Source organism: Rattus norvegicus, chromosome 1 (genome assembly GCF_021556685.1).
Source record: "Rattus norvegicus strain SHRSP/BbbUtx chromosome 1, alternate assembly SHRSP_T2T, whole genome shotgun sequence".
NCBI classification, from domain to species: Eukaryota; Metazoa; Chordata; class Mammalia; order Rodentia; family Muridae; genus Rattus; species Rattus norvegicus.
Genome location: NC_141534.1, coordinates 156,236,071 through 156,262,604, shown reverse-complemented (window position 1 = coordinate 156,262,604; position 26,534 = coordinate 156,236,071). Strand labels below are relative to the sequence as shown.

Sequence of the window (26,534 nt, the reverse complement as noted above, 5' to 3'; positions counted from 1 at the left end):
TCTTCTGCAGTGATGACATCCGAGAGAGGGCAAACTCTCTGCTCATTGGCTCTGGATCCGAGGAGGTGCTCAGGTCTGCTTAGGCTCAAAAAGAAAGGGCTTGTGACTCCTGGGCGCTTGGGAGTGTGCAGATTGGCGCTCTCTGCGGCTCTCCCAGCTTCAAGGCCAGGGAGGATGTGTTTCCCTGCTGCAGTCCAGCTGCAACTCCGGGGCCCACCCTGCTGTCGTTGCCTGTGTCACCAGTATTGGCCGTGTGCTTAGGGCGTAGCTGTTCATGAGTCAGCTGATTCCCTTCCGTGGTGCTGTTGGTTATCCATTTATGGAGCTTCTAGAAGGCCCCGGAGATTGCTGTTGGGCACAGCACGGCTTTTTTGAGTGGATTCCGTGCTCTCCAGCCAAATGCCCTTAAAGTAGAATGAAGTTGATCATCGGAACTTGGATTCTGAGTGACCCCGGCAAGCATCCATACATTGCTTCCATATTCACACATTGATGCTTGTTGGGAAGTTGTTCTCCTGTCAGTCCCGATTTCATCTTCAGATGTCTGGGAATTTCAGGTGCCCAGTGTTATTAGACTTTGGTTTCTTGAAATCATTTCTGTATTAATTTTTAAAAACTAAAAAAATAATCGTATGAAGCGTTATTTTTTAACTAGATCAGCATGGCTTTGATGAACCACCCACTTGCTGTGGAGTTCTCTCTCTCTCTCTTTTTTTTTTTTTTTTTTTTTTTTTTTTTGGAGCTGGGGACCGAACCCAGGGCCTTCTGCTTGCTAGGCAAGCCCTCTACCACTGAGCTAAATCCCCAACCCCACTGTGGAGTTCTCTTAATAGGAATATGAGATTTCTTACCACTCATAACCCAACCGGTGCAACCCAGAACAGATTTAGAGGGATTTAAGAACTACAGAATTACCAGGGCAGTACACACATGGGTGTGTGACACAACTTAAGATAGGGCTCTGGTTGAGAAACAAGGTATCCAGGTTCTAGGCTGGCCTTTTGATGATGGCCCAACACCGTCCATGACTACTGGTTAAGTCTTGAAAACATGAAACTTCGGGAGGAGCCCGGTTGCTGTATTGCTCTGCGTTGTGCTGCAGGTCCTGGGAGAGCCCCAGTGCTTGTTGCTTTAGCATTAACTGAAAGTGCAGTGAAAAATGAGGAGGAGCTACGGGACAGCGACGTACAGCAGAGCTTTCTATAGCAAACAACTTCTTAGAGAAACAGTGTTCTGAAGTGCGGCTGCTTTTCAGGGTCTCCAATGGAAAAAAGCATTTAATACAAGATGGCTGCTTTATGCTGTTTCCTTGGGTGTGGAGCCTGAGATTAGACCAAATTTACTGCACATTTTAGTCAACAATATAGGCTTAGTGAGTGAATCTAATAATGTTTCCACAGGAATATTAAAGCTAAGTGCTTGATAAAAGTGCAACCTGTTAGGATTGTTACTGTCACATGTGAGATACGCAAGAAGTTTAGTGAGATTGGCTGCCAAGACGTGACACAGTACTTGTCTGGTTTTAGTTACACAAAATTCCCCCCAAAATATAAACAGCGCCCCAAACCTTCTGTGGCTTATTCCTTAAGTCACTTCAAACACTGCAGACACATAGCTACCTACCTGCTCTTCGGTGCTCGCCTTCTTGAATGTGCACTGGTCGTACGTCAAGTTTGTGCAACGGTTGCTTCTGTGGGACTTTAAGTTTCACAGTGATCAAGTGCATTTCCATAAATCTCACCCTATGCAATTTTGAAACTTCTAGTTAGAAAAGGCAGCTTTGATAGAAGCTCATGCGAGATCCATTCTGCACAGAAGCAGCTTGTGCTTAATGTCTTCTGATGAAGAATGCCTTGCCATAATAAATGTTCATGTTTGGCGTATGAATTAGAGGAGGAGGGCTGAGGATAGACTAGGGGAAGACTGTGAAATAAAATACTGTGCTGGGATAGTGTTTCATTTAGTAGGCATCTCATATGTGTATTTGAATGTATGTGGGTGTACACATGCACACAGCAGAGGTTTAACATCAAATGGCAAGTGGCTTCCTCAGTTGCTCTCTTCTTTGCTGTTTTGAAATAAGGTCTCTCAACTTTTACCTGGAGCTTGCCAGTTGAGCAAGGCTGGTTGGTCATTGAGCCCCAGGATCCCCCTGTCTCCTTGACGTCTACCTCAGTGCTGGGGTTACAAGTGCATCCTGCTGCTCTCAGCGTTTTTACATATGCTCTAGGGGTTGAACTCAGTTCTTGCATGGCACGCTCATGACTTACTGAGCCTTCTCCCCTGCCCCTGGATTTTTTTTTTAAAATAAAAGTAGAGTTATGTTGTCTTTGTATCTAAAACGGTGTTTAATTATCCAGTTTCTGAAACTCCTATTTTTTTTTTGGTCAAACATTAGAAATTACTATTACTTAGCTTTAAAGTCTGATATTTTCCCATGTGTTCTCAACCTGAACAAGAGTTTCTACTAAGAATTTGGACATGTAATGTTTTATGTTTTTCAAGTGATGTGATTTAAATTAGGTTTCTTGATAATCATTTTTACCGTGAAGCTGATGAAATGATTCTATGTTTTAATGTTAAGACAGCCATATTTTCACTTTGGGAAAGAATCGTTTGAGTTCTGTGGGAGAAATAACTGGAGAATGTTTACAAACATTAGGTACTCTGTAAGCTTAAGTAAGCATCTGAATAAATAATGAATTGCAAGAGAGACTTCCAAGATATGATATCTAAGATATGGCACGACAAAACAAATACATTATTTAGTAAATCACCAAGGTTTACAGTTTTGAGTTCACCATAAATTATAACAGTGCTAAACCTCACACACCTAATAACACTGGGACAAAAGATATTAACTAGCAGTATCGGATTCCATGGAGGGATCCTTTCTGGCATAAGCAGCCATTTTCTTCTCTGGGTGCATTTACTGAGTCCGGACATGGAATAAAAAGGATTAGGTTGGGTCCAGACAGATTGTTTCTCCTGAGGAGATGAGAAATCCAACAAGATTCTTGGCAGCCATGTGGGGCTGATGCAATAGATCAGAAAATTGGAAACCTTAGCCAGTTTTTTCCATCTTTTGTGAATTGTATCCCCAGGGACACAGGCATTGCATGTGAGATTGTAATCAGAGGTTTACTGGGGAGTCTTCACAAGGACTCACTGCTTTATTCTCTTCTAGAAATGCATTGTTTTGCTTTCTGCATTTAGGTCTATGCTTTGGGGATATCCTTGGTTGAGGACTAGCACCCAAGAAGCTGGTATTGGAAGAATAAGACCCAAACAAGGGGCAGTTGATTCATGAATGTGCAAAATATTCTCCATGGATTTTAGTAATTTACCTGGCTTGACCTGAGAGACAGTCATATAGAACCTACTCATTATGTGCAGCAGGAATCCTGGCCAAGGAGACAGCAGGGTAGGTCTTAAGAATGACTTATGCAGTAAAAGGACACAGCTCACAGCAGGGGCTCCAAGCCATTCTTTACTGTTTGTCTTGGAGTGTGTGCACTCCTGAACATGGAGGAGGTAGACGTTTTCACTAAACAGGCCTTAAAAACACCAAAGGCAGACTGATGTCACCTCTAGAAGCAAACTGCTCAATTGTGTCTGTGTGAAGGATGGAGAGGAGAGTGTTCTGGAACCTGAAACATTACATCAAGTCTTTCTTAGACTTAAACACCTTCCCCACGGTGTTTGCTCTCATTGCTCCTCGTTTTCCTCAGTTTTTGGCATGCTGACCCTTCCTACCCCCAATTCTCTAGTTTTCCTTTTAGTAATGACCAAAAAGAATGCACAGTACCCAACAACCCAAAGGGTAGTGAGCCTCTAGCCACTCAGCCCCCATGTCCTACTCAATCTTGAAATTAATGTATTCTTCTGAAAGGGATTAGTTCCCTGATGGGTGGACCTCATTTTCTCGTATGTAGTTTTGCATGCATTTCTTGAGTGCTTATGACTTAACCCATCCTTCACTCTTGGGCAAAGTACAAAGCCAGGTCTCCTTTTGTGTCTTTATAGGAAGTGCCCATTCTTCTCCGAGCACTCTGACTTCTACATGAACTTTTTTTTTTTTCGTGGACATAACACTTTCTTATGAAATGGGACTTGTGTCTGATCTAGACTTTGAGCTCTACAAAGGCAGGATTCTAGGCAGAATTTCCCCACAAGGTTTGGTTAATAGTTAGCAGTTAATAGTAAAAGAAATATCCAGAAAGGAATTCAGAAAAGGGTTATAGGAAGGTGAGCCTGCAGGTCCTTCAGGAACAAGGCTGTTACCGCTGTATGCCTTAGCATCTTACCCCAACACCCAAAGGAAAACAAATGACAACCGTAACCATGGTGACAAGACTGGCCATTTTGGAACCTGTTTATATTGTATTTCTTCATTGATCCCAAACAATCTCTGGAGATGGCGTCAGACCTTCTGAACACTCATAGCTTCCTTAGGCCAGGTGTAGGTGTCTAGCGAGAAGGAGTCATAGTCTGGAGTGTAGATCAGAGATTTTATAAAAGCCTCCTTGTCCTTGGGCTCTGGATAGTAGGAGGCCAGGTTGTGTTTGTACGCATAGTCGAGGACCTAGGAAAAATACATTTGGATGAGGAACTAGATTTGTGGGTAAATCTATCTTGAAGGCCCCTTACTTGGCAGCCAGGGGCAAAGGGATATCTCCTAAAGAACCAGACATGTTTCCCTTCAATTGTCACATATGACACCACTGAAAGCGGAGGTTTAAAACATTCTTCCTAGATAGTGTGTGCTTATTTTCCCAAGAGGCTAGCAGTCCCCCTCTCCCAGAGCCCTGGAGACGAAGGATTCATACCTTGTGTCTGGGCCAGGCTAAAAGAGGCTGATCCTATCTCACCTGCTTCCCACTCCCTGTGGGTTTCCAGCCATAGCAGACTTCATGGGTGCTTCCGTTCACTGGTCGGTAAGCAGAGTAATTATAACTTTTTTTTAAGAGCGATGTGAATATAAGCCACTCCCATGCGGCCTGAGAGGTTGAACTGGATGATTATCTTATGAACAAAGAGCTCTAATGAAGTAAGTGGGGTGGCTAAACTGGGTTGGAACCCAAGTTGTTGGACTTGACAGCTGCGGGTTAAGGGTGCCTGCCCTGGACAACAAACTCATGGGGAATATGTATTGCTTTGCAGTGCAGTTCTGAAATTATCTGTCATTCTTACAGAAGAGCCATATACCTTAATGGGAATGATATTTACCCGCTATCCACCTTGGATAATTATTATTTGAAATTGGTCTTTATTGTATTATGCTGCTGTTTGAAAACCTATCACCTTTTCATAATCTCCTTGCATAATCTGGAATATTATGTGAGTCTGATCACCTTGTCACCTCTTAAAGAGAGAAAGAGGAAAAACTAAACATCTGCTCTGCTCGGCAGGAACATTTACTCTCCAGAGTTCCGGAGAAAGGAGCTTCTGACCTCTTCAGAAAGAGAACTGAAGTTGAAGGAAGTAAGGTATTTGGGCCACAGTTACCCTCCGCTGATTGCTAGAGTGAGGACTGAGTCCTGGCCATGATGCTATGCAGGCTGACCTTTCTCATAAATGAATGATTATGATTCATTAAGCAAAAATTCCACCCACATTCTGGTTCATAAGACCATGGCCTCTAATGACCCTTTCCTGATGTTTTGGTGGAAATGTGGGAACTTTCCTGAATGGGTATTTGGGGTGGAACTTGAGGACTCAGTCTGTTGACCACGCAAGAATTTGTCACTCAGTCTTTGGGGTGCATGCAGAGAGGGTCAGGGAGCCCAGAATGTTTCCCCAGCTGCCATCCTCTTAGACCTCCCAAAGTCCGAGGAATAGGTGGAGCCTTACTACCCATACTAGAGGAGTACAAGTAGGACGCCCCTTACTTTGACTGCAATTCTCAGAGACACATCTCGGATGGTGCTGAGTGGTGGGTACAGTCTCCCCTGGGACAGGTGCTGCTCAGAGACTTCTTGGGCAATTTGCTAGAGATGAAGAGGGAGAGGGAGAAGGAGAGAGAGAGAGAGAGAGAGAGAGAGAGAGAGAGAGAGAGAGGAAGGGGTAGTGGAAGGGAGGGAGGGAGGGAGGGAGGGAGGGGGAGAGAGAGAGAGAGAGAGAGGGAGGAAGGGGGAGTGGAAGGGAGGGAGGGAGGGAGGGGGAGAGAGAGAGAGAGAGAGAGAGAGAGAGAGAGAGAGAGAGAGAGAGAGAGAGAGATATCCATTTTTCCTTCACAGAACAAATCCATCCCATTATCCCAAAGCTTGCTCAGGTACTGCAACCTGTGTCACACATAGCCCTAAGAAAGTTTAGTGCTTAGGCTTAAACAAAGACTCATTCTTTCTATAGTAAATATAGCTGAAGTTTAAAGCAGCATGGGGCTCTTTGAATTCTAAAAGAAAATAGCTAAGCCTAAGAAGAACGTAGTAGCTGTGACTAGCAAACAAAGACTTTTGTCCTCTGGCTGGCCACAGCCGGTTGCACAGCACTCTCTGTGCCTCTTACTTCTTGGATTCTAGTCTCCTCCACATGCTTGATATTCCAGGCAGCCACCTAACCCAAATAATTTCTCTGTTCATGGTTCTATGAGTTTTCCTTTCCAGCCTTGTTTCTGGTCTAATGCCAAGGTTGTAGTTCAGTGAGTGGGTAGAAGAGACAAGAGAGAATGAATCTAGGGGTCGCCAGGCTTAAAGACCTGGTGTTGATCCACCAACCCTATTAGAAGCATCCTAGAGAGAAAAGACTTTGGTACCTCTGCTGTCAGGAGGAAAATTTCATCTGGCACATGTCGGATCCCACCAGCAATGATGCCCAGTGCTACCCCGGGAAACACATAGGCATTGTTTCCCTGACCAGGAATGAATGTCCTGCCATCTTCCAGAGTCACACTCTTAAAAGGACTTCCACTGGCAAAGATTCCTCGGCCCTGGAGGCAGGAAGAAAAGAAGAGCTGGAGTGTGGAGACAGGTTTGGGATAGTCATGGCAGTCATATCTCTTAGATATTGGGCCATCTTCATTCTCCCCTAAGTGTCCAGAACTGTAGTGAGAACTTGGTAAATACTCTAAGAACAATTTATTTATTTGACCAGAAAGCTAAGCCCCACCTCCCTTTAAGTTACTGACAGTAGAGGTCATGGTGTCTCTTCCCCCCAATATTTGGAAGGGCCAACTTAGAACAGTTGCCTAGAGAATATAGGAGCCATGGTTTTGGACAAAGCTCTGTAGTTTGGGGAAACACTGAGAAATGCAGTATCATGGGAGAGCTTTGGTTTTGGAGTTAGATCTAGGTTTCAGAGATAGCTCTAGTCCTTATTAGCTTAATGATGTTTGGAAAGTTGACTCATCTTTCTAGACCTCAGCTTGCTCACTATGATGGGGCACTCTTCTGTCACCCAATTAGGGTTTCTGGTAGAAACTGTTACTACTTTCTCTCAGCTGGTGGGAGAAAGGACTCCCCGCTGACCTCGGTGACCTGGTAGCACTTCTCAGCTGTGCACTCAGCCTTGCTGGTGGGGTTGCTCAGGGCAAAGATGATAGGGCGCTCATGGAAGGAGGCCATGTCCCTCAGAATCTGCTCCGTGAAGGCTCCTGCGATGGCAGCGACACCTACAGGGAAGAGGGTGGGGGGTAGTAGGGAATGCCTAATGGGTATAAATATCCCATTTCTCTTCTTGTGGCTCTGTGAGGGAACTAGGTACCCCATGACAGACTTGGGAATCTTGGGGATAAAATCTGTTATAGGGTTGAGGGAGCAGAAGGGAAAAGAATCCTGTTGCTTGAGTTAGCTAAGACCTCTTGTTCATTCCACAGAGACCACTGGCTTGTTTCAGGTCTCTGATCCTTTGTACCTTAAAGGCGTTCTGAATGCTGCTGAGAGCAGAGCGCTCCTCTAGTACAGAGACAGGTGCCAGGGTCCCTGTATTGGGGTGGAGGGAGAGCTCACCTTCATGCACTGAAGAGAGCAACATTGTCCTTTCCTACTCTATTTTATCATTCTGTGTCAACAAGTTGCAACTCTCGTCCTTCATTTCTATAGTTTCTATAGAGAAGTCACTGAATACAAGTCTACAGCATTGAAGCAGACACAGAAGAGGGGAACCTGTGCTTCTACAGGTTGTTTCACTGAACCTCAGACTCTCCATCTGCAAGTTAGGAGGGTTAGCTGGGCTGGGTAGTAGGGCCCTTTCTTCTTCCTCCTACCTATAATTGCTGTGGGCTTCACCAGCCTTACTACCTCCTCCAGGGAGTTGACTTCAGGATGCTCTTGGGCAAACATCTCCTTCTCATGGTTTAGGTGGCTTCTACCCTGTAGGAAAAGAAGAAAGATGGAGTAGGTAGAATGTTGAAGGCATTGAACAGGTCCTTGATGCATTAGGATTCTGACAGTGTTTTGGATTGAGCCTCATGATTTGGTCTGAGCCTGCAGAATAGTGAGGCTCCCTTGATCAGATTTCCCAGTAGGACCTAAGGCGAATGAACCCTAAGGAAATGTATACAGGTGTTTCTTTTTAAAAATTTTAAAGCAATTTTAATTACATGGTTGCTTTTGCCTGCTTATATTTGTGCAATGTGGATGCAGTGTCCGTGAAGGTTGTAAGAAAGCACCAGGTCCTATGTAACTGAACTTACATGCAGTTGTTAGTCACCATGTATGTGCTGGGAATCGAATCAAATCAAATCTGGGTCCCCTAAAAGAGCAAACAAGTGTTCTTAACATCTGAGCTATCTCCCCAGCCACACAGAAGAACAACTGATAAATCATCTTTTATTTTCTTTTTTAGCTGTTGTGGGTCATGGTTTTCTGGGTGAGGATACAAAGACTCCTCAGAAATTACTTAGCCTTTATGAATCCCTTGACCTCAAGAGGTGCAGTCCACAGGTTCACAGGACAGGGGCTTGAGACTTCCAGTGCCAGAGAGCTGATATGAATGGATTTGTTAGGATCCCCTAGTCTTCCTGTAAGTCTCAGTAAGCTGAGTCTAGGGTAGGCTGGTCATGGTATTTCTTCATACAGAAAGAAGTCTGGTAGTGATGGATTAGCCCAAGTTCTGGTAATGAGTTCAATCATTTCTGACTTCCCCAGTTGGCCTCCTGAGTTCCAGAATGATGTGGGTGTCAAGCCTAAGCGCCTTGATTAGAAGTCAGCTCGATAGGGTGAACACAGTGATGGAAAAGGTGAGTAAGAAGAGTCACCAGTGTCTGGTAACCTGCTCAGAGACCATTCTCTGGAATGATGGGGGGTGGGGGGATGGGAAGATGTATTGTTAGGCCAAAGATCCTTTACAGTGATCTGGCTGTGTAAAGTTGAGGAAGAGAGAGAGCATATGTCTTTTGAAGAACTATGATTCAGTATGGCTGAGAAAAGGCTGAAAGGGGTATTCAGGTATCCATACATGTGAGCACACACATGTACATGCATCTGTACACACATATGCACACATACATATACATGTACACAGACAGGCAAATGCACATACATACAGGCAAATGCACATACACAGTAAATTTACATGTACATGCACACACATGCACACGCACACATATGCACACACTCAGTACCTTTGGACAGTGTCAACTAAAACTTTTACTTTGGAATTTTCTTTTTGCTTGCCATTCTGTTTATCACTCCAAGCACCTTGGAGAACTCTCTCTCTCCTCTTCCCTCTTATCCTCCTCCTCCTCCTCCTTCTCCTCCTCTTCCTTCTCCTCCTTTTCCTCCTCTTCCTCTTCCTCTTCCTCCTCCTCCTCCTCCTCCTCCTACTCTTCTTTTTTTTCCTTTGAGAAAGGCTTCCTCTGTGTAGCCCTGGCCATCCTGGAACTTTCTCTGTAGACCAGGAAGGTCTCAAACTCAGAGATCCACTGCTTTCCGAGTGCTGGACTTAGAGGCATGTCCTGCCATGCTCAGCTGGAGAACTCTTGGCAGCTCTAAGTGTCAAGAAACCTTCAGCTTTTCAAACCTAAACAGTACCTTGACAATCAGACCCTTGGAGTCCACCATCCAGATCTTCCTTACGGCCTCTGTCTTGGGTATGCCTTCCTTTTCCAGGGCCATGACAAGGAGGTGGGCAATGCCCATGGCTGCCTGGGGGGTGGGTAGCATAAGGACAATATTTAGACTCACTGTTGTTCAACACATACCAGGTGTTTTATTAAGATGAGCCTTTCTCTTTTCCTCAGCCCCACAACTCCTAGATGGCCCATTTTTACTTTGAGAAACTCAAACATTGAGACTCAAAATGCTTCAGTGATCAGCATACACTTGTATTGCTTTGTCTTGTCAGAATCCCAGCCTGCCTCTCCCTGGGAAGACTACCCCACCCATTCTTACTCTTCTCGGCACAACCGCCATAGAGTTCTTCCAATGGTACTTACCTCACCCGCACCCTGGAAAACAAACACATGATTGGACAGCCTGTTCTTGGTGATTCTCAGTGCAGCCAGGATCCCTGCCACAGCGACAGAGGCTGTGCCTGCAACAGAGTGAACTCTATCAACCTGTGGTCTCTAGCCTTCATTCCCCAAGAAAAAAGGCTCTTGACAGGACTCCCAACATCCAGGACCTGTGGGAGAAGAAGCAACTTTTCTTTCCTTTTTTCTTTTCTTTGTTTTTATGAGACAGGGTTTTTCTGTGTAGCCTTGGCTGTCCTGGAACTCACTCACTCTGTAGACCGGGCTGGCCTCCAACTCAGAAAGATCCACCTACCTCTGCTTCTTGAGTTCTGAGATTAAAAGCATGCACCATTGCCGCCTGGCTAAAGCAACTTTTCTTAACTCTTAAAGAAGTCATATGTGCAGGCTTGTGGGACTCAGGGCAAATCAACTCAGTCTTTTACCGTCTACTGTAAAAGACTGTTTAAGAAATAGTCCTGGGCTGGAGAGATTGCTCAGTGGTTAAGAGCACTGTCTGCTCTTCCAGAGGCCCTGAGTTCAAATCCCAGCAACCACATGGTGGCTCACAACCATCTGTAATGGAATCTGATGCCCTCTTCTGGTGTGTCTGAAGACAGCTACAGTATACTTATATATAATAAATAGATACATCTTAAGAAAAGGAGAAGTAGTTCACAGAATTGTTCCTTGCCTGTGGGAGAGACAGCCATCCATCCAGGAGCTGCTACTGTGATTATTAACAAATGAAGTAACAGGATAGATGCAATTCACAGATGCCAAAAATGAAATGTGATCCCTGTATGTGGGGGGCATACATGAAATTCTGAGTGAATGTGTATGGCTGACATGGGCACAGCCATGTCAATGACCTCAGTACCTTAGGTCCATGGGGAATGACAAAGCCTTGCACTGGTCTGTGTACAAATGTTGACAGTGTACAGAAAACATCTATTGCAGCTTCTTCCTCCCTGATATTTACAGCCTGAGACTCTTTGCCATAGAGAGCTCCTACAGAGACGAGCTAATCCCTCCCTGCTGTACTTAATAAGAGGACAGCCTTGTTCACTGTGTCGTCCCGGTGACTTCTATCATAGTGAGTACAGTGCATCAGATCCCAGCTTCCCTGTGTGAGAGTCCGTTACTCCTTCACAATCTGTCATTTCTTCACCACTGTTGGCATCCCAGGCAGGTTTCCATGACCAAGCCATGCAGGACATGGAACCCATAGAACTACTCATTTAAGGGATAAAGACTTTTGAAAATAAGACATGATGGGACCACAAGACACCATGTCATGAGCTGCCCATCTTACCCACCACATCATAAGACTGTATGGTAACAATATACAATGTATGATCTGATTTAATAAGAAATATGTTTTTCCCTTTCTCTTGTAGGCAGAACACATGGTCCTCTCACAATTCTACCAGATAACATACTTACAGAATTATGCTTCCTGTGGCTTCAAACTTGTGCCCTGCCTGATTAGAGGCCTTAATTCCCAGGAGAGAAGAAACATTCATTAGGAATCACAGCAAGTCTAGTCAATTGGGGTTTGAGAACATCACTTGAAGATTAAGATTTTCGGGGTTTCTCTGTGAGTGAAGAAGACTCTCATTTCTCTGACTGCGGGGATCGATCCTATAACCAAGAGGTAGGTAATCATCAGAAAGGAAGCCAGCTGTTGCCAAGACATCCTCTGGGGCCATCTTGATAGCTCCATGCTGGTTTGTAAATCTCAATGCACATGACAACTAAAGATAGGCAGAGGTATAGAAGATCCAGGGCCTTCGGAAATGCAGGGCTATGCTACGTTCCTGGTGAAGAACCCTGGCCAGATAAAGTCCTGTCTGAGGACAAGAAAACACGGAATGGTTGTGGAAGAAGTAGATGTGCACCGGTGACATTCGGACTGGCCAGGAACACCAGCAAGCAGGCGTGCATCACTCTTTCTTACTTATATGACCGTAGATAATGGAAGGGGTTGACTGATTCTTTGTCCCTTCTTTTCACTTTAATCATTTCATAAAGCATCGGAAGGTAAGTCTATACTTTAATTATGGAGTAACAGGGTTTTCAACCATGGCTAGGTCTGAAGAACAAGTTAATTCTTCCTATCGATGCTTAGGGAGAGTCGCTTGCAGTCACGAGTAACTGTCAAGACTTGTCTCTTCCCACTGGGGGGAGAGAGCGGGACAGTTTGCCTTGGTTGGAGAGTTCTGGTTTGTTAGAGCAGCTGTTTTGTAATTATGCGCGTGTACGTGAGAGAGGGTGGCTGCACCAATCAGTACACCTTTCTGAACCACAGTGCAGGCTGTGTGCAGGGATCTGCCAGGAAAGGCTGACAGGGAGTAACTGAAAGGCTGCGGGAAAAGACTATTCCCAGGTTAGCCTCCACCCTGTAGAATCCCAGGTAAAACCCAGGACACTTAATGACATTTGAATTTTAGATAAAAATAATTTTATATGGGTTTGTCCTATGAGCCATTTAGTATACTTTTAAGAAGTATCGTTTATGAAGTGCAGACCGACAGGAGCCGGATGTAGATCGCTCCTGAGAGACACAGCCAGAATACAGCAAATACAGAGGCGAATGCCAGCAGCAAACCACTGAACTGAGAATAGGACTCCCGTTGAAGGAATCAGAGAAAGAACTGGAAGAGCTTGAAGGTGCTGGAGACCCCATATGTACAACAATGTCAAACAACCAGAGCTTCCAGGGACTAAGCCACTACCTAAAGACTATACATGGACTGACCCTGGACTCTGACCTCATAGGTAGCAATGAATATCCTAGTAAGAGCACCAGTGGAAGGGGAAGCCCTGAGTCCTGCTAAGACTGAACCCCCAGTGAACTAGACTGGTGGGGGGAGGGCGGCAATGGGGGGAGGGTTGGGAGGGGAACACCCATAAGGAAGGGGAGGGGGGAGGGGGATGTTTGCCCGGATACCGGGAAAGGGAATAACACTCGAAATGTATATAAGAAATACTCAAGTTAATAATAAAAAAAAAGAAAAAAAAAGAAGTATCGTTTATTTGACATTGGAATTTAGAAGATAGTTTTGCATCTGCTAAGTCAGACAGCCCCGAAGACTCGATCCTCCAGTTCGGTAGGCAGTTGAACCCCTTCGCAATGATTCATCCATCATTTAGAGCTAACCTCGAAGCCCTCAGCACCAGCCAGCTGCCTCCTCTTTTGTTCCTCAGCATGGCGGGGGAGGGGGGTGGGTAGCAGAGTCTTATTGTTTTTTGTTTTTGTTTTGTTCTTCCTGTTTTTCAATTCTCCAATACACAATTCACACTTTTTGTGTTGAATGTTCTCCTGGTACAGGTTCTGACTGACCCTGAGGGCTCACAACAAAACTGTAACCATGGTGTCACAGTGAAGCCTCCATGATGCAGTCAAAGGGAAGGAAATTAAAGTTTATGGTTTGTGCCATTTTAACCATTAGAAACAAAATGAGGTTATCTGTGGTTAGTGGCAGATGGAGCGATGGAACATGGGAGGTCCCAGAATTCTTTTCAATTTAAAGAGAGACTTTTTTTTTTCTTTTAGAAAATGGTTTCCCCATCTAAAACCAGGGCATAACAATGTTTTTACCCTTTGACCTTATACTTCTACTTTTAAATACCGATGCATAGGAATCTCTGAAATATGTCTACTAGAACAGCAGTTAAAAGTACTAGCTGCTCTCTCAGAGGTCCTGAGTTCAATTCCCAGCAACTACATGGTGGCTCACAGCCATCAGTATTGGGATCTGATTCCCGTTTCTGATGTGCACAAAGACATTAAAATACGCGAATACATAAATTAAAAAAAATGAAGTGAAAGCTCTACATAGCAAAAACTTCCCATGGGACTGGGGAAATGACTCAGTCTGTAAGGTGCTTTCTGCTCATGTAAGGACCTGGATTTGGTTGGGTCCTCAGCACCCATGGGTAAGCTGGACATGGTAGTATGTGTCTGTAACCAAAGAATGGATTCAGGAGGATCCCGGAGGGTCACTAGGTGAAATGGTAAATAACATGTTAAACGTGACACTGTGTCTCAAAGAATAAAGGTAGAACATGAAGAGGAATGGACTCAGTGTCAAACTCTGGGCTACACACTGGCGTGCATGGGCACACACACCTTAATACACCTCATGCAAAAAATTTTTATTAAAGGTTTTATGATGATTGCATAGCGACCCAGGAAATGCTAGGAATTAGTAACTAACACATCTCTAAAGCTGTATGGATTTTATGTGTGCTCGTTCAGATGCTGACACGCACCAGTGGGGATGGCTTCTCCCTCCCTCGGAGGCCCCAGTTCATTTGGAATCAGTTTTTCTGTTCTGTAGATTTTCTGTTTTCAGGGAGGCTGTTTGCACATCATCCGCCAGGAGATGGCGCCAAAGACATGTCATGGTAGATGTTTCCTGGGCTAGACAGTCTTCAATTTGATTTTCTGTTTTTGCGTATTGGATATCTTTTGAGGTTGGAACCTGAGGGTTGAATAACTGAACTTATTGGCAGAACACAGTGCTGGAGGAGGTTGGTGATTCTGACCTCCTATACTTAGACAGAGGAGGATACCGACCCGGAAGTGAAAGTGGAGTGGTTTAGTCTGTGCTCTAGAAGAAAAACTGGAACACAGCCTTTACTGGGGAGCTGGAGGCAGCACCCAGGGAGGAATAATTGCTCTGTGGGCGAGAACTGTGGGACAGGGGTGGGGTGGGTAAAGTGGGGGCTGATAGATGAGAACTTTGGCAGGAGACATTAATGTTCAGCAACCACTCTGAATGGGCTCAGGAAAAGACCGTTGGGGAATTGCACCGAAGAGTTGCACGCTGCAATAAAGCAACCCAAAAACAGCTGCCATTTATTTATGACACCTTTTTTGCTGTGTGCTGTGGTGTATGTTGTGTGTGTTTGTGCATGATGAGAAAGCGTGTGATGTGTGCATAAATGCATGTAAGGCCAGGGGAGGGTGTTATGTGTCTTCCTTTATTGCTTTCGACCTTACTGCCTCGGCAGGAAAGGAAGCTTTCCAGTTCACTGTTTTAGTTAGGCTAAGTCTCCACGATCAACCTGTCTCTGCCCCTCCCCCAGTGTAGGGTAGGGGTTAAAGTCAAGAGCAGCCGCACCTGGCTTTTTACATGGGTACTGGGGGATTCGAACTCAGGTCTTCTAAGCCCTATCGATTAGTCTTTTTTCTTTAGATTTATTTTTTCCATCTTTATTACATTGGGTATTTCTTATTTACATTTCAAATATTATTCCCTTTCCCGGTTTCCAGGACAACATCCCTCTAACCCCTCCCCCTTCCCTTCTATGTCGGTGTTCCCCTCCCCATCCTCCCCCCCAGTACCGCCCTCCCCCCCTAACAATCCCATTCACTGGGGGTCCAGCATTGGCAGGGCCAACAGCTTCCCCTTCCACTGTTGCCGCTACTAGGCTATTCATTGTTACCTATGAGGTTGGAGCCCAGGGTCAGTCCATGTATAGTCTTTGGGTAGTGGCTTAGTCCCTGGAAGCTCTGGTTGGTTGGCATTGTTGTTCATATGGGGTCTCAAGCCCCTTCAGCTCATACAGTCCTTTCTCTGATTCCTTCAACGGAGGTTCTGTTCTTAGTTCAGTGGTTTGTTGCCTGCATTCGCCTATGTATTTGCCATTTTCTGGCTCTGTCTCTCAGGAGAGATCTACATCCAGTTCCTGTCAGCCTGCACTTTGCTTCATCCATCTTATCTAGTTTGGTGGCTGTATATGTATGGGCCACATGTGGGGCAGGCTCTGAATGGGTGTTCCTTCAGTCTCTGTTCTAAACTTTGCCTCCCTATACCTTCCTAAGGGTATTCTTGTTCCCCTTTTAAGGAAGGAGTGAAACATCTGCATTTTGGTCTTCTTTCTTGAGTTTCATGTGTTCTAATCTAGGGTAATTAGAGCATTTGGGCTAATATCCACTTATCAATGAGTGCATACCATGTGTGTTTTTCTGTGATTGGGTTACCTCACTTAGGATGATATTTCCCAGTTCCATCCATTTGCCTATGAATTTCATGGAGTCATTGTTTTTGATAGCTGAGTAATATTCCATTGTGTAGGTGTACCACATTTTCTGTATCCATTCCTCTGTCGAAGGGCATCTGGGTTCTTTCCAGCTTATGGTTATTATAAATAAGGCTGCAATGAACATAGTGGAGCACATGTCTTTTTTATATGTTGGGGCATCTTTTGGGTATATGCCCAAGAGAGGTATAGCTGGATCCTCAGGCAGTTCAATGTCCAATTTTCTGAGGAACCTCCAGACTGATTTCCAGAATGGTTGTACCAGTCTGCAACCCCACCAACAATGGAGGAGTGTTCCTCTTTCTCCGCATCCCTGCCAGCATTTGCTGACACCTGAGTTTTTGATCTTAGCCATTCTCACTGGCGTGAGGTGAAATCTCAGGGTTGTTTTGATTTGCATTTCCCTTATGACTAAAGATGTTGAACATTTCTTTAGGTGTTTCTCAGCCATTCGGCATTCCTCAGCTGTGAATTGTTTGTTTAGCTCTGAACCCCATTTTTTAATAGGGTTATTTGTCTCCCTGCGGTCTAACTTCTTGAGTTCTTTGTATATTTTGGATATAAGCCCTCTATCAGTAGTAGGGTTGGTAAAGATCTTTTCCCAATCTGTTGGTTGCCGTTTTTTCCTAACAACAGTGTCCTTTGCCTTATAGAAGCTTTGCAGTTTTATGAGGTCCCATTTGTCGATTCTTGATCTTAGAGCATAAGCCATTAGTGTTTTGTTCAGGACATTTTCTCCGGTGCCCATGTGTTCGTGATTCTTCCCCACTTTTTCTTCTATTAGTTTGAGTGTATCTGGTTTGATGTGGAGGTCCTTGATCCACTTGGACTTAAGCTTTTTACAGGGTGATAAGAATGGATTGATCTGCATTCTTCTACATGGTGACCTCCAGTTGAACCAGCACCATTTGCTGAAAATGCTATCTTTTTTCCATTGGATGGTTTTGGCTCCTTTGTCAAAAATCAAGTGACCATAGGTATGTGGGTTCATTTCTGGGTCTTCAATTCTATCCCACTTGTCTATCTGACTGTCTCTGTACCAATACCATGCAGTTTTTATCACTATTGCTCTGTAATACTGCTTGAGTTCAGGGATAGTGATTCCCCCGGAATTTTTTTTTTTATTGTTGAGGATAGTTTTAGCTATCCTGGGTTTTTGTTATTTCAGATGTATTTGCAAATCATTCTGTCTAACTGTATGAATAATTGGATTATAATTTTGATGGGGATTGCATTGAATCTGTAGATCTCTTTTGGTAAAATGGCCATTTTTACTATATTAATCCTGCCAATCCATGAGCATGAGAGATCTTTCCATCTTCTGAGATCTTCTTCAATTTCTTTCTTCAGAGGCTTGAAGTTCTTATCATACAGATCTTTCACTTGCTTGGTTAAAGTCACACCGAGGTATTTTATATTATTTGGGGCTATTATGAAGGATGTTGTTTCCCTAATTTCTTTCTCAGCTCGTTTCTCTTTTGTGTAGAGGAAGGCTACTGATTTATTTGAGTTAATTTTATACCCAGTCACTTTGCTGAAGGTGTTTATCAGGTTTAGTAGTTCTCTGGTGGAACTTTAGGGATCACTTAAATATGCTATCATGTCATCTGCAAATAGTGATATTTTGACTTCTTCCTTTCCAATCTGTATCCATTTGATCATCTTTTGTTGTCTGACTGCTCTGGCTAGGACTTAGAGAACTATATTGAATAAGTAGGGAGAAAATGGGCAAAATTGTCTAGTCCCTGATTTTAGTGGGATTGCTTCAAGTTTCTCTCCATTTAGTTTAATGTTAGCTACTGATTTGCTGTATATTGCTTTTACTATGTTCAGGTATGGGCCTTGAATTCCTGTTCTTTCCATGACTTTTATCATGAAGGGGTGTTGAATTTTGTCAAATGCTTTCTCAGCATCTAATGAAATGAGCATGTGGTTTTGTTCTTTCAGTTTGTTTATATAATGGATCACGTTAATGGTTTTCCATATATTAAACCATCCCTGCATGCCTGGGATGAAGCCTACTTAATCATGATGGATGATTGTTTTGATGTGTTCTTGGATTCGGTTTGCAAGAATTTTATTGAGTATTTTTGCGTCAATATTCATAAGGGAAATTGGTCTGAAGTTCTCTTTTTTTGTTGGGTCTTTGTGTGGTTTAGGTATAAGAGTAATTGTGGCTTCATGGAAGGAATTCGGTAGTGCTCCATCTGTTTCAATTTTGTGGAATAGTTTGGATAGTATTGGTATTAGGTCTTCTATGAAGGTTTGATAGAATTCTGCACTGAACCTGTCTGGACCTGGGCTCTCTTTGGTTGGGAGACTTTTAAAGACTGCTTCTATTTCTTTAGGAGTTATGGGTTGTTTAAATGGTTTAATCTGTTCCTGATTTAACTTCGGTACCTAGTATCTGTCTAGGAAATTGTCCATATACTCCAGATTTTCCAGTTTTGTTGAATATAGCCTTTTGTACTAGGATCTGATGATTTTTTTTAATTTCCTCTGATTCTGTTGTTATGTCTCCCTTTTCATTTCTGATTTTGTTAATTTGGACATACTCTTTGTGTCCTTGATTTTCTCAAAGAACCAGATTTTGGTTCTGTTCATTCTTTCTATGGTCTTTTTTGTTTCTACTTGGTTGATTTCAGCTCTGATTTTGATTAATTCCTGCCTTCTACTCCTCCTGGGTGTATTTGCTTCTTTTTGTTCTAGAGCTTTTAGGTGTGCTGTCAAGCTGCTGATATATGCTCTTTCCTGTTTCTTTCTGCAGCCACTCAGAGCTATGAGTTTCCTCTTAGCACAGCTTTCATTTGTCCCATAAGTTGGGGTATGTTGTACCGTCATTTTCATTAAATTCTAAGAAGTCTTTAATTTCTTTCTTTATTTCTTCCTTGACCAGGTTATCCTTGAGTACAGCATTGTTCAACTTCCATGTATATGTGGGTGTTCTTCCCTTATTGTTGTTGAAGACCAGCTTTGATAATCCCTATCATGGTATGATAGGGTGCATGGGATTATTTCTATGTTTCTGTATCTGTTGAGGCCTGTTTGGTGACTAATTATATGGTCAATTTTGGAGAAAGTACCATGAGGTGGTGAGAAGAAGGTATATCCTTTTGGTTTAGGATGGAATGTTCTATAAATATCTGTTAAGTCCACTTGGTTAATAACTTCTCTTAGTCTGTCTATGTCTCTGTTTAATTTCTGTTTCCATGATCTGTCCATTGATGAGAGTGGGGTGTTGAAATCTCCTACTATTATTGTGTGAGGTGCAATGTGTGCTTTGAGCTTTAGTAAGGTTTCTTGTATGTATGTAGGTGCCCTTGTATTTGGAGCACAGATATTTAGGATTGAGAGTTCATCTTGGTGGATTTTTCCTTTGATGAATATGAAGTGTCCTTCCTTATCTTTTTTAATGACTTTTGGTTGAAAATCAATTTTATTCGATATTAGAATGGCTACTCCAGCTTACTTCTTCAGAAGATTTGCTTGGAAAATTGTTTTCCAGCCTTTTACTCTAAGGTAGTATCTGTCTTTGTCTCTGAGGTGTGCTTCTTGTAGGCAGTAAAATGCTGGGTCCTCATTACATATCCAGTTTGTTAATCTGTGTCTTTTTATTGGGGCATTGAGTCCATTGACATTGAGAGATATTATGGAATAGTGATTGTTGCTTCCTCTTATAGTTGTATTTGGAGGTGAGATTATGTTTGTGTGCTTGTCTTCTCTTTGTTTTGTTGCAAGATGATTAGTTTCTTGCTTTTTCTAGGGTGTAGCTTGCCCCCTTGTGTTGGACTTTACCATTTATTATCCTTTGTAGGGCTGGATTTGGAGAAAGATATTGTGTAAATTTGGTTTTGTCATGGAATATCTTGTTTCTCCATCTATGTTATGAGAGTTTTGCAGGATACAGTAACCTGGGCTGGCATTTGTGTTCTCTTAGGGTCTGTATGACATCTGTCCAGGATCTTCTGGCTTTCATAGTCTCTGGCGAAAAGTCTGGTGTGATTCTGATAGGTCTGCCTTTATATGTTTCTTGACCTTTTTCCCTTACTGCTTTTAATATTCTTTCTTTATTTTGTGCATTTGGTGTTTTGACTATTATGTGATGGGAGGAGTTTCTTTTCTGGTCTAATGTATTTGGAGTTCTGTAGGCTTCTTGTATGTTTATGGGCATCTCTTTCTTTAGGTTAGGGTAGTTTTCTTCTATGATTTTGTTGAAGATATTTACTGGTCCTTTGAGCTGGGAGTCTTCACTCTCTTCTATACCTATTATCCTTAGGTTTGATCTTCTCACTGTGTCCTGGATTTCCTGTATGTTTTGGGCTAGGAGCTTTTTGCGTTTTACATTATCTTTGACAGTTGTGTCGATGTTTTCTATGGAATCTTCTGCCCCTGAGATTCTCTCTTCTATCTCTTGTATTCTGTTGGCAATGCTTGTATCTACAAGTCCTTGTCTCTTTCTTTGGTTTTCTATATCCAGGGTTGTCTTCCTTTGTGCTTTCTTTATTGTTTCTATTTCCATTTTCAATTCCTTCACCTGTTTGGTTGTATTTTCCTGTAATTCTTTCAGGAATTTTTGTGTTTCCTCTTTAAGGGATTCTACTTGTTTACTTGTGTTTTCCTGCATTTCAATAAGGGAGTTCTTTATGTCTTTCTCCTATCGATTAGTCTTATGGTGAACTTGGTCATGTGCTACTCTCTTATCAGCCCTACTTTTTAAATCTCCATTAAGAACTCCACAGAGTCAGTATTTCAGTGATCCCTCTATTGAGGTTTTTAGTTTTTTTCTAGGAAAATGAGACTCAAAGGAAATAAGAAGCAGTCATGAGATGCAGAATAGCATGGCTACCCAGGTTCTCCACTTGGATGTATAAAGAAGAGTGCAACAGTTCCCCAGAAGCTGTGAGTCTTCTCAGCAAGTCTCCAGACCCTCTGCCTCTTTCCACAGCCTTTGTCACCCCTGCAGAGTCCATGGAGGTTCTTTCTGCTCCTAGGCAAAGCTACCTTCTGCACTGCATTCTCACTGACCCATGAGATTTTTTTCTCCAATTCTCTCCTTGTTCTTCATCCTCAGAGTCTCCCTCTCTGAATTCCTCCCCACCAGTGCGTAAACACACTGTAAAACTTCTACTAAGAAAAAAAGAGCCTCGCTCTTGCAGTCCCAAGCCTGGTCTGTACTGCCTTTTATAGTCAAGCTCCTCAAGGGGCTGCATGTGATCACAGCCTCCATTTATTTTCTTCTCAGTGGACATAAGTGGTCAGCTCACCTCTTGTCGAAGTCACTGAGCATCTCCCCTTGTCAAGTTCACTGGTCAGTTCTCAGCTTCCTGTCCTTTAACCTCTCTGCAGTATTTGGCACTGCTACACATCACTCCTTGGGGGAACTCCTGAATTTTCCTTCAGGATATATACATCCAGTGCTGTCTCTTCAGCTGCTTTTCTTCATGGTCACCTTTCTGGATCCTACTCTTAAGGACTCACTGTGGGGTGGGGATAGGGAGGCACGGCAAACTCTCTTAATTCTACATCAGAACCCAAGAGAGAAAGCAGTAGTTCTTAGATTCCAAATTATAAAACAGGAACTTGGCAAATCAAGTTACTGTCTCCACCATTAACTTCCATTGTTGGGTGGGGTGGTGGTAGGTTAATTCTTGGACTGTGTGCCTGGAATTTTAAAACTGGAGAGGAGGAAAATTGCTTAGATGTTTGGAGGTAACCACCCTGAGAAGTCTGAGAGCCTAGGACTGTGGGAGAACATGGCTTGTGCCCACAAACGATGCGAACCGGTTGTTCCCATTCGTGATGAAAGATAAACAAACGTTCTTATTCAGTGGGAATGTTCCATAATTATACTTCCTGCAAACAGAATACTTGAGACAGCACATTTAGGAAACAGCACAAAAGGACAAGCTGAAAATTTTCCTTTTAATAGTCACATCTGACCAAGTCAAAGCAGTTGATCTGCTAAACAGATTTTAGGAGGAATTGGTGACAGTGTCAATAATTGGTAGAGAGTCAGGAAGAGGTGGGCTGGGTCAAGGTCTGGCTCAGGTGTCTGGGGAGCCCTGGGTCTCTGAGAATTAAGTGGCTTCTATGTCATGATCCACAGCAATCCCTTCCCAGAGCAGCCACCCACTGCCTTCGTGTATTCATTTGCATGCATTGAGGACTGAAGTGGGGCCATCAAAGGCACTGAATGCAGAAAGAGCCACAGACTAGGATTGCTCTCTAGGAGCTGCCAGCATCACTTCAGAAGAGTCAGATCCCTCTTTCCTGACACCCTGTAAGGTCTCTGAGACCACTTCAGCAGTGCTCTGTGTCATAAAGGAACATTTCTAGAGTCTCAGGGTACTCTAGAGCACAGCTTATGAAACCAGGAATTATAACCCCATGTAGAGTCATGTAATCGAAGTAGAGGTTGAGAAAAACATAGCAACTATCAAAAAAGCTTCTGAATGTGCAATAATCAAAAATTAGTCAAAGCCAGCAGGGCCACACAATTTGGAGCAAACAGCAGTCTCAAACCTGAGCCCGGGAAGCTCAGGCAGTCATAGATGGTGTTGCATGCTAGAATGGCACATAGAGTGCGAAGTTAACATGTTGCATTTTCAGAACCAAGGCTGCACAGTAACCCTACAATGCAAGACAGGCTGGCACTGCCAGATCACTTCAGAAAAGTGTAGAAAAGCATGGCGCCCAGGTCTCCCTCTTCATCAGGCTTTAGTAGCATTGTGCTCACACCTTCTCTTCATTTTCCTGAACACTCTACTTGGGTCTCAATACCCCTTCCTCCTCTCCATACTTGTGCACTCAGAATATTAGTATTAGGGGCTGGAGAGATGGCTCAGTGGTTAAGAGCACTGACTGCTCTTCCAGAGGTCCCGAGTTCAATTCCCAGCAACTGCATGGTGGCTCACAACCATCTGTAATAGAGATCGAATGCCTCTTCTGGTGTGTCTGAAGACAGCAACAGTGTACTCACATACATAAAATAAATAAATAAACCTTTTAAAGAATATTAGTACTGGGACCATGGACTAGAACTGCTGAGTGGCTATTCCTGTACACCTTACCCCACACCTACCCCAGAATTAGCACAACATGGGTAATTCTGAAGATAGCAGTGAAATGGCTTAGATTTCAACTATAGTAGTAAGTGCTAGCTTGAGAGGAACATACAGGCTGATCTGATACTTGCTGATCTTTAGTCATGGCTGCTAAATCGTTTCAGAGGAAGGGTAAAGAGTGCTTTTAGAACATATACCACTGGCTAGAATCACAGAGCAGAAAAGTGAGGATTCAGAGACAGACGCATCTCAGTCCGATGTCTGTTAACTATTCTGGCTTATACACTGAAACTTGAAAGCACCAAAGGGTACCAGGCTTAGAGGCATGCAGTTCTGTGGTCCCAAACAGTAGAAAGGCAGGGAGAGCAGAAAGATCACCTCAAGCTCAAGTTAGACTGAGCTACACAGTGACACCCTATCTTGAAAACAAACAAAAAAGCCAAACAAATTGTGAAGAGGTGACCTGGCACACAAGCATTCTTCCAGGTCATGGGTCCTCGAAGACTTCAAAGGGCTAGAGGGTAAGGCCGGTCTGTGTCCTAGAGTTGATGTTTGTTGTTCCTCAGTCACACTATATGATTAGCTTACAGTGGAGGACAGTGCCCAAGGTCACTCAGTCAGCAGCATTCTGTACCTGACTTCTTTCGTGCAAGCTGTCCTTCCCAAGGTCAAAATTAGTCTGTCTGCAGCATGACCGTCCTCACTGCCTTTCCCCTTTCCTGTCTTTCTCTTCTCCCCCAGCAGCAGGGATGTTCCCAGCTGAAACAACAAAAGTCACCTGAGCCTCTGCTATTCCAAAATTCCTGAAGAGGCCACCAGTGGTGACTCAGAGAGTTGGCAGCCCTGTTCACCAAGAACCAGCCAGCCTGGCCTGGGCTGAGGGTTCTTGTGAGCCAGAGCTGGGGTGAGGACAAAGGAGACAAACAAAAGGAAGTCTTTTTTGTGCTGTGGCTCCAGACTTCAAGCCCATGGGTCCCATGGGGTCTGTGATTCAGACGATACAAACAAGGTGCTTGGCGTTCATGCACAGTAGAGCGCATTGGAAGCTCAGCCTGGGGGGCTCTTGAGGACTTGGGTTCTATCTTTTTCTGTTCCACTGACATAAAAGGCAGGACTTATGCTGAAAGCAGGCAGAATGGTTCTAGCTTAATTTCCATGGGGGCCACTTTGTTCCAGTCCTTTCAGTATATGGGTCACAGGCAGATTGAGACTATTCCCATGTTTTGCAGGGATGGATGATGCCTGTCTAAGCTTGTGGTTGTGTGGACAGAGGCAAAGAAGGCTACTGAGGCTCAGTATAGATCTCAAATCCTCAACTAACCCCACCAGGAGCTCAGTCCAGGACAGGAGTAGAATGAATGGACACATCCCTACCCTGAGAGGGTAGCCTTCAGCAGGACAGGACTGAGTTAGGGATTTTCTGCAGCTGAGGCTCTGTTTGCATCAGTGAAGGCAACATGTCTTCCCTTGAAGGAAGATGTGGGTAGATCTCCATGACAACCTCCTCACATTTTGATTAGTTATATCACCTACATACTGGGCTGTGATTCACTCAAGGCTGAGATGATCTTAGAGAGATTCCATCATTCTTTTTCTGACTACCAGTCTTCTCAGGAGTTCTAAATTCGTGATGTAGAATTAATTTCTGAGAAAAAAATTAGGAAATTTCTATCTCATTTATGCATGTGTGTGTGTGTGTGTGTGTGTGTGTGTGTGTATGTGTGTGTGTGTGTGTACCAGAACAATGAATTTAAACAAATGAATTGATTTAATTAAAAACTTGTTCATTCCTATGCAATTATGCATATGTGTATAGGTGTCCAACATCTTAGTATGAGCACATGTGTGGTGAATTTGCATGATGATCAGAAAAGAGAGGCTGCAAGGCAGGGACCAGCATGGACTTTCTCCAGGGATAGGTAGGATGGCGAGCATGTTTGCACATGCAAACATGCATCTACTCTTACTACAATATGCCCATCATTGTGTTGAGAACTGGGGATCAAAAACAAGTAAGCCATGATTCCTGACTCCAAAAGCTGATCTTTTAGTGAGAGGCAGAGACTGGAACAGAAGTATCTAGAGTTCACTGGCTTGGATATGATGCACTTTAAAAAAGCTCACATGTTGAAATATTGGCCCTTGTTGGTAGATCCAATCATTGAGAGGTGATTGGATCCAGAGAGTCTTGATTCATCAACGAGCTTATTGATGGACTCAGAATTTTAGGGTGATGCTAGAAATGGTGAAAATTAGGAAGTAGGGCTTGATTGGAGAAAATGGTCACCAGGGGAGTACATTTCCGGGATGTATCTGGTCCTGAGACCCTTTTGCTCTTTTCTCATTATTTCCTGTTGCCATTGGGCAACTAGCTCTGCCCCACCTTCTGCCATGATGCTCAGACTAACCAGAGGTGAGGAACAATGATTGATCATGGACTGAAACCTCTCAAGCAGTAAGCACAATAAATCTTGACTTCCTTAAGTTGTGTTCTCAGTTATTATAGTTATGTAGAACCAATTGATGTGAGGTGAACTCATAACCACCATACCACAGGAACTGGGTTAGAAAGGACCAATGTAAGAACAGACTGAGGAAAGCTCCTGCATAGGTACCCAAATCAGACCAAATCAGATCAATGGGCAGGCCACCCATTCAACTGAACCTTGAAGGATAAAGGAATTCCTCATGTCAAGGTGATAGGAAATAGTGGGACATAGTGACACTCAGCTGTACTTCCAGCACTTGAGAAGTAGAAGCAAGAGGAGTAGGAGTTTGAGAGCAGTCTTGGCTACAAGAGACTGTTTAAAAATCCAATCAACCAAACTGAAGGGATGAGTAGAAAACAGGGAAGAAGAGGTCCTTGCTCCCCAACCCATGTGTTTCAGCAAATGAGTGCAAAGTTTCTCACAAAGGGATGGCTAGCACAATGAGTCAGTTTTCCACCTTGGGGGAGCATTATGGCACCAGTCTGTGGGAGATAGAGGTAGGTGGGCAGCAGGGGTCTGTCTGCTGTGTTCCTCTGT

At 43.6% G+C, this 26,534-nt stretch overlaps 1 protein-coding gene across 8 annotated transcripts in view; it reads right to left on the bottom strand.

Moving 5' to 3' along the window:
- Positions 1 to 816: 816 nt before the first annotated feature.
- Positions 817 to 26,534, bottom strand: part of Me3 (malic enzyme 3) — a 197,150-nt gene continuing 171,432 nt past the window's right edge. For 2 of the 8 annotated variants that reach the window (XR_015630266.1, XR_015630267.1), the window contains 6 exons: positions 10,376 to 10,473; positions 9,972 to 10,085; positions 8,204 to 8,309; positions 6,755 to 6,928; positions 5,892 to 5,990; positions 4,344 to 4,585 (listed from right to left, as the gene is read on the bottom strand). Coding sequence is in view for 4 of the 8 variants with exons in the window: in NM_001415972.1 (NP_001402901.1) it covers positions 4,424 to 4,585; positions 5,892 to 5,990; positions 6,755 to 6,928; positions 7,467 to 7,609; positions 8,204 to 8,309; positions 9,972 to 10,085; positions 10,376 to 10,473 (896 nt within the window). In the remaining 4 variants the exon portion in view is untranslated. 8 annotated transcript variants of the gene reach the window in all.